Source organism: Pyxicephalus adspersus, chromosome 11 (genome assembly GCF_032062135.1).
Source record: "Pyxicephalus adspersus chromosome 11, UCB_Pads_2.0, whole genome shotgun sequence".
NCBI lineage: Eukaryota > Metazoa > Chordata > Amphibia > Anura > Pyxicephalidae > Pyxicephalus > Pyxicephalus adspersus.
Window position 1 is genome coordinate 14,748,596 of NC_092868.1, and position 7,606 is coordinate 14,756,201.

Genomic DNA, 7,606 nt, shown 5'->3' on the forward strand with positions numbered 1-7,606 from the left:
ATCTATCCCATCACAGATCAGCAGTGATCTATCCCATCACAGATCAGCAGCATTACATCACTGAGAAGACCATATACAGCATCCCAGACAGGACTTGTGCCATAGATCCCACTAGAAATACACCAGCAAGTGTCATATTTAATTTGGAAGAAGAACAATGTAAGAGTCTAGCAAGATTAGAGATTTTATAGCATTATGCTCTGTCATGTTATAATCCTTGCATACTAAGCAGACAGATCCTGCAGCTTTGGATAGGCTGGAGGATTTAGTGATGTTACCTTATTCCTAACCAGGACCAGGTTACAGCAATGAACTATATAAGATGTGTAAATGGAGGTTTAACTCCATTAGTTCATCCAGCAGCCACACAAGGCTCATGGCACTACCTGGCCATCCTTGCAAAAGCCTATCCAGCTCCATGTTACACATTTGACACCACCAAGGGCAGCAATACCATGCAAACACCATCATGACTATAACAATAAAGCAAATGATCTTCAAGTAGTAAGAATGAAGGCCCACCTGTCTGTCCTTTGCCAAGTGTCTTTTCCAGTCTGTAGGGTCCAACATATTGGGCATGTTGCTGTTGCTGGTAAGGGTGAATTCCACCTGCCTCCTTGCCACTGGACATGGTTCCTGAATGTGATCCCCTTCTTAAAAAAAAAAAATAATACAGGCCTGTTTTTTTCTGGAACAAAAGAGCAGGGGGAGAGAGACAGTGCAGAGGATGTACTGTCCTCTTCCCTGCCACTCTTCTTCAAGGATCCCCTTGTATTTATTTTTTCTTGTAATTTTTTTACTACGAGTTCTTTTTTTTAATGGGGGGGTAGAAGGGGGAAATTGATCTGTGCTCCTCTTTGCTGATGCATGTAAGGGGGAGGGGGGAGTGGGGAGAGAGGGGGAGGGTGGAGGGGAAGCTACACTCCTGGTACCAGCATCATCAGGAGGAAGGCAGCCTGGATTCTGCTGGATGCAGATCTGATCTTCTGCCTGCTGCTGCTGCTGTTTTGATGATGTATTCTGGCCCCCTCCTTGTAGGCTTTTCTTCTGTAATCTCTGTCTCTCTTCCTCCTCTGTAATGTGCAGGCTTCTCTCTCTCTCCTTACATCAGCATCCGGGGATTCAGTGACAGCTACAATTAGTTTAACCCTTTCCTGGCTCTCCCCACCTCCACCCACATGCACAGTCCCTGCAGCCTGCTGGGGAGGCACCAGCTGTAGTCACACAGCAGACAGTACAGCGAATGGCGTTTGGGGGAGGGGTAAAGGCCTTAGAAATTAGTTTAGGTTATTAGCCATTCACAATCTGAAACCAGCTGGGAGCTCTGAATTGCTAAAAGCATGGAAAAAAATGGGAATGGTGAGCAAGTGTTTAGGAATAAAATACATCTCCGAGAGCGTAGGGCCATGGGGAGGGTAACTACACATTTATTATTCAGCAAAGACCTTTAAATGTATTGCTTGGGCCATTTCGCCATCCGCTATCCATTGGAACACGAACTATGATTTATTTGCCAGGGTGACTGATGATATTAATTACTCAGCCCCAGGTAATATACCAAGCATAGTGTTTCCTGAAAAGGAAGTAATCTAATAATGTAACATTGTATTGCAGACCTCTGATTATAAGCTTTACCTATAATCAGTTTACATGGCCATTTAATGGCAAGCTCGGCCTTTGATGAGTAGGGACATTGAGCTCTATAAACTTTGGCAGGCTGTAAATACTTTAAATCAGGGGTGCCCACACTTTTTTGGCTTGCGAGCTACTTTTAAAATGAAGTTTTTAAGAAAAAGAAAGACTTTTTCTTTGGCAAAAATTAATCATATGTATTCTTTGGCATACACACAGGTAAGTTGGCATATATACAAATCTGCTGGCATGAACAGAAGAAAATTGACATATAGTCCAATATTAGGTACACATAAATAAAATGCGTGAAAATCAGGTTTCTTCTTCTTCTTAAAAACTTCTTTTGATTAATATTGGGGTTGGCGAATTTGTTACAAAACCAAAGAGGTAGGGTCACACTTCCTTTTCTTTATTTTATACTTTTAAAATGACCAAGTCAAAATGATCTACCAACAATAAAAATGCTAAACATATTTATATATACCGAGTATACTTTATATTTACAATATATATTGTTTACCTTGCATAACAGCATGAACATGTATGGCACAATACAATTCTGTACATTTTTGGCCATTACCTTATTCCGATGATGTAATAAACTGTATGGAATCAGCCAAAGTTGCATAGTCCGGACAGTAGTTGCTGGTAGCCAGCCTCAAACAGATTTCCAAATGATCATCAGTCAGGGTGGAACGGTATTTGGATTTATTAACTCTGTGCACGGTAGCGTTGCCTTTGCAATCCACCTGTTGCGTACCCCTGCTTTAAATATTATCCACATTTTTTTGGAAAATTGTCCAAAGATCAATGAAAACTCTTTAATGCTTGCAATAGTTTCATATGACTTTTTTGCTGTGAACTTATAGTCTTCTGCTGTTGAAAATAAGCATCCACCCACAATGAACAGTAGCATATTTGCACTGGCTGTTCTTAGACATTATTGCAACTATGGTGCTTCAATTATTAGTTTACTGAATATTAGCTGAATTCAGTCAATTGGTGTGCCAAGGCCTTCTCTTTTGTCTATAAAGCCCACTTTACAAACAGGATGAATAGAGAATATTGCTGTAGACCACAAGGGAGAATAGGTGTGAAGGTGATGGTATGCAGGAAAAAACTGTAACATAAACACAATGTTTTATGTACATTTGATGCACATAAATCCTCACATTTGTGGAGAATACCCATCACCGAAATCATTTCAAAAGTTTCACATTCTTCCTGGATGAGATAGCAAAACTGCATTTTGAGCGTACCTGGCCCACATCAAACTAAACTTATATAGGTTAAGTGTAGAATAATTGTGAGGTACACTAACCTGTGGACATTGGTCAAACAGAATAAAGACACTAGGCTATCTTATTCAAACAAATGTCTTCACGCAGGAGAACTCAAACACTGTAGGTGTCATGAAAACTTTTAGTGATGTTACACTTTGTTAAAGAATAAGACATGAATCAGGTCTCACCTAATACCCGGCATCCAGCATCCACCTACTGATTTTGATAAGCCCAGGCACGGCCACCTTTTATTTTCAGCCCTCTGTGTATTTGAGTTTGACACCCCTGTATTAAAGTAAAGGTACTGTGCACTACAACACCATTAGCAGTAACAGAGAGATCAGCATCAGGAGGTGCAACAGTGTACAAAAGATTTAAAAAAATAGTTTCCCATAGTTCTTGCAAGCATGTGGGTCTAAATGAAATGCAGTATACCCTGTAAGTGGTTTTAAACTGGCCAAAGACCTTAAAGACTTATTGAACAACCTTTGTATAAACTTCTTTTTTCAGGTGAGGTCCCACCTAAACAATCCCTCTAATTTTGTTCAAAGTTGTTTGGCTATTTATTTAAAGCAGACTGTACAATCAAAATGTAACATGTATGGCCACTTTAGCAGACAAAAGCAAAAGTGTACCTAAACTGAGAAATTTCACTTTACATAAAAAGGTAGACAACCCTTTTATGTAAAGTAAACATTCTGTTTTTTTTTTTTTTTTTTTAATTGCAACACCCTTTTTTTAAAAAGAAAAAGGGTACAGCACCGCCCTCTAATTCTCAACTGCGCTCTCTAGTCCGTCCCTGGGGCCGTGTTCAGATTTCCACTGGCCCGCAGCCTCTGTCATAAAATCAATAATATGGGGCCCGCCAGCACTCTTGACCGAAGTATAAAGTACACGCGTACAAAAAAGCCGCTATTCGGTGGGCATAATCAGTGGGACGGGAGTCACCATGTGTGCACAGGGAATCGCCATGTCATAATAGTGGGCGTGTGCTGTGCAGGACCCGCAAAGACCACACCCATTCTGATTCCAGGAACGTGCGCTGCACGGAGCTCGCACTGACATCAAGCTCTATGCACAGGGAATCCCTCACGTCACTCTGGTGGGCCACACCAATCCTTAATGTTAATGATTCAAAGAATGTCAGGCTGAATGATCGGCCCCCACACATTTTCACCTCACTAAATCTGGCCCTCTTTGCAAAAAGTTTGGACACCCCTGGCCTAGGCCATCGAGAATGAATGGGAGTGCAAAGCCTCCCCGGATACCTACATCAGGCATCCAGGGAGGCTCTAGGGTGCTCCTTTTCGCACAAACATAAACATAGAAGAAGAGGAGAAGATGGCAGCACCCGGAGCATCGTCTCTGGGAGGATGCGGGACCTCATGCAAGACACCCCCGGATGGATCGGACTGCCCTGCAGGATTGAAGGTAAGTGTATTTTTTTTTTGCCAGTTTTCAGTTTAGTTCCTCTCTAATCTCAAACCATTCCCATCCTGCTCAGCATAAATACTAGTAAAAAGACTCATGGATAAAGTTCTTCAGAACCTGTGCTGGAACAAAAGACCATCAGATTTTTACTAAAGATATCCCAGGCTGGGTGAAATTATCATAAAACTTTTGGTTCCTAAAAAATCCAGAAACATTCAGGGCTCAAGGGTCATTAAGGATCATTGTCGCCCAAACAGTCATGCTCATCTCAAACAAAAATCTGACATGTATACAGAAGTATCTGGCCTTTGCAGCATTAGGTCCCAGGTTCAAATATAGGCCAGGAAACTATCTGCATGGAGTTTGCAGGTTCTCCCTGTGTTTGCGTGGGTTGCCTCCAGGTACTCTGGTTTCCTCCCACATTCCAAAAACATTCATTTAGGTTATTTGGCTTCCCTCAAAAAAATGACCTTAGACTTTATTGAAGACATATGACTATAGAAGGGCCATTAGATTGTAAGCCCATTCGAGTGACAGTGACGTGACTATGGGCTGTAAAGCACTAGTAATATGTCAGTAATATGTCACTAATACGATGTCAGCATATGTCAGTATATAAATACTGTGTAATAATAATAATAAAGTCCCTTCAAGTTCATTTGCTGTGGCGATTGGGAATGGACCGCTGTTCACTCCTATGGTGAGGAGCACAGCAGGGTGCCATTCACTCATCCTACCCCTTTCACTCTGTATACAACAGAACAGTGCTGTGTGTACAGCACATGTTCACTCATCTGTCACCAAAAACTATCAAAAAAGATTGTTTCCAGGCACAATTATCCTATGTGTGTACATAGCCTAAGACACATTTGATTTCCCAAATAAATGTGCTGCCATTGGCCCTGTCCCTGAAGAAACCATTCTAGCCACCATGGATCTGGAATCATTATATACCAACAATGCCCATGATGACAAAATTGATATGGAATCACCATTTGCCCTGAAATAGATAAAAAAATGTATGGATAAAATATGTATGCCCCCCCCCCCCCCCACACACACACACACACACAAATATCTAAGGCCTAATATTACTTCTTCAGTGATATTTTGATTATTTGGATGTCTTTTCCCACATTCACAGGAATTGCAGCTTTCACTACACAATACAACTCAAACCACTCACAAACAGAAATAAACTTCCTGGACAAAACTATTAAAGAATCAATTTTGCAAACGTCCGTCAAAAAAACACCTCAGTTCCACATACCTCAGATGTAAATGAAATATATTTGGATCCATTCATGCCTCATGGACAGAATTTCCCAACCCAAACACTTCAGGAAGAACTTCAGGAAACAATGATATAATATGGTATATGGATATAGGATATAATATATATGGGTTCCAGAGACAGGCCATATATAGATCAGATTTACACGATAAACAGAGTGACTAGCATGTATTGTAATGGTGATGAAGTTCTCCATGAACCCAGAAATCTGCCATAAAGTTGGTGCCAAAGATGGGGGCACAGTGATACATAGCAGTGACAGGGTTCTGCACCTATCATTGCTGCAGGACACCTGCAAACAGGTAAGTCTTACCCACACCAAGTTAGTTCCACTTTAGAATTTTTTTTTTTTTAAATATTTGTACTTTTGTGCTTTTTTTCTAAATCTGTATATTAAAATGGATGTTTCAGAATCATTGAAAAAAGAACCTGAAAAAAGAATGTAAAGCCACAAGAAAGCTAGCATCTTTAATCATTTTTTAGCCAAAAAACGGTATTTCCTAAACTCCAAACATTCTACATTAATCAATGGCTAACACAGTATTATATTCTATTACTGTGTCAGTATAGGCTGAATCAAACTGATATTACCTAAATCTATGATTAAAGTCAGTAAGGTATTATTCACCTCAATCAATGACGACATTTTGAACACCAGAATCAGAAGGACTGTGAGAACTGGATTTAGTAATAGCTCAGTGTCATTAACTCTGGGTTCAGTTAATAAATATCTCACCTTGTACGGAAGCATAATTGCGAAGAGCTGACAGCTTAAAATAAATTTAAATCTGAACAAAAAAGCATTTTCTGCTGTCCATGTCAGTGTGGATGTGTCAGTACTGTCTATATTTCAAATTGGATTTCAGGAGATATCTTCCCAGTAATGTCATAATTGGTGAGGACCCCCATCAGAAATTTCTGGGCTCCATACAAGGTAAACTTGCTGGGCCCCTTTCTCCATGTCCCAGCGTTGCAAAATTCAATAATTTTTTTTTTCTGTAGTACCCCATACTTTTTGTCAGCCCTGTATTTAGTAGAAAGAGGACATACACCGAGAGAGTTTTTAAAGCTTTTCTTAATGAGCAAAACAAAAATCAGTCCACTTTAAAACAGGAGGTATTTACTATTTCACTATTTTCATTGTTATTCTGCCAAAAAAGTTGATGAGTTCTGTTGTGTTGCGCTCCAAACCATACATCATAGAAGCCATGATTTCCATATCTTGCAGTGATTAGTCTTACAAGCCAGGAACAGATGTATGCAATTTGCAAGACATTTGTATGTATCTGTATCTGTGCTTTACAGCAGTGATTTTGATGGAATATTTGTCCACTGTAAAGCAATAATTGTATGGCTCTACCCAGTATCTCTAAATGGTTTAAAAGTCTGCTTTTTTGGATTTGTTATGATAGCGATGACATGTAAATTACTTCTGTAAAAGCTTCAACTCCAGGCACAAAAACTTTAATTGAAATAGCCACAAAGGATATAAATTCACTTTGTAAGTAGCAGATGTCTTTGCATTACTTTGTAAAAGGAGCAGTGACATCATACATCTGCTGCATATAGCCTGTGCAGGGAGCAGATCAATGGAAGGGACCCATCAGACCCACCAACTACAGTATACCTGCCAAAAGATAGAAAAGGGGGCAGATATCAGTCTCTCTGATCAAGAAGAAAGAGCAGCAGTGACTGGTATTTATTACCAACTCCTGCACAAAGGCAAAGTTTAATGCTGAATTAATACACATATCTGGGAGAAGAGTACATTTGTTTCTTGTATTTTGACTTATTATGACTTATATTTACTTATTCCTGAGTTCAACTTCAAAGTACAGAGTTCTGCACTTTAAAATTATATAGAATATTCTGTAGTATATATTTAAAATACATACAGTGGGGAGAATGGCTTTTCATGCAACTTCAGAACAAACACTGATAGTTTAAATAACGATCTTTGAGGATG

The 7,606-nt window shown here is 39.7% G+C and overlaps 1 protein-coding gene across 4 annotated transcripts in view; it reads right to left on the reverse strand.

Annotated features, from left to right (window-relative positions):
- The window catches only part of LOC140340575 (serine/threonine-protein kinase BRSK2-like), a 186,670-nt gene extending 185,557 nt beyond the window's left edge, over positions 1 to 1,113 (reverse strand). For all 4 annotated transcript variants that reach the window (XM_072425869.1, XM_072425868.1, XM_072425866.1 and 1 more), the window contains exon 1: positions 523 to 1,113. In XM_072425869.1, the coding sequence (XP_072281970.1) occupies positions 523 to 631 (109 nt within the window). In that variant the 5' untranslated portion in view covers positions 632 to 1,113. The remainder of the gene's footprint in view (positions 1 to 522) is intronic.
- Positions 1,114 to 7,606: the final 6,493 nt, after the last annotated feature.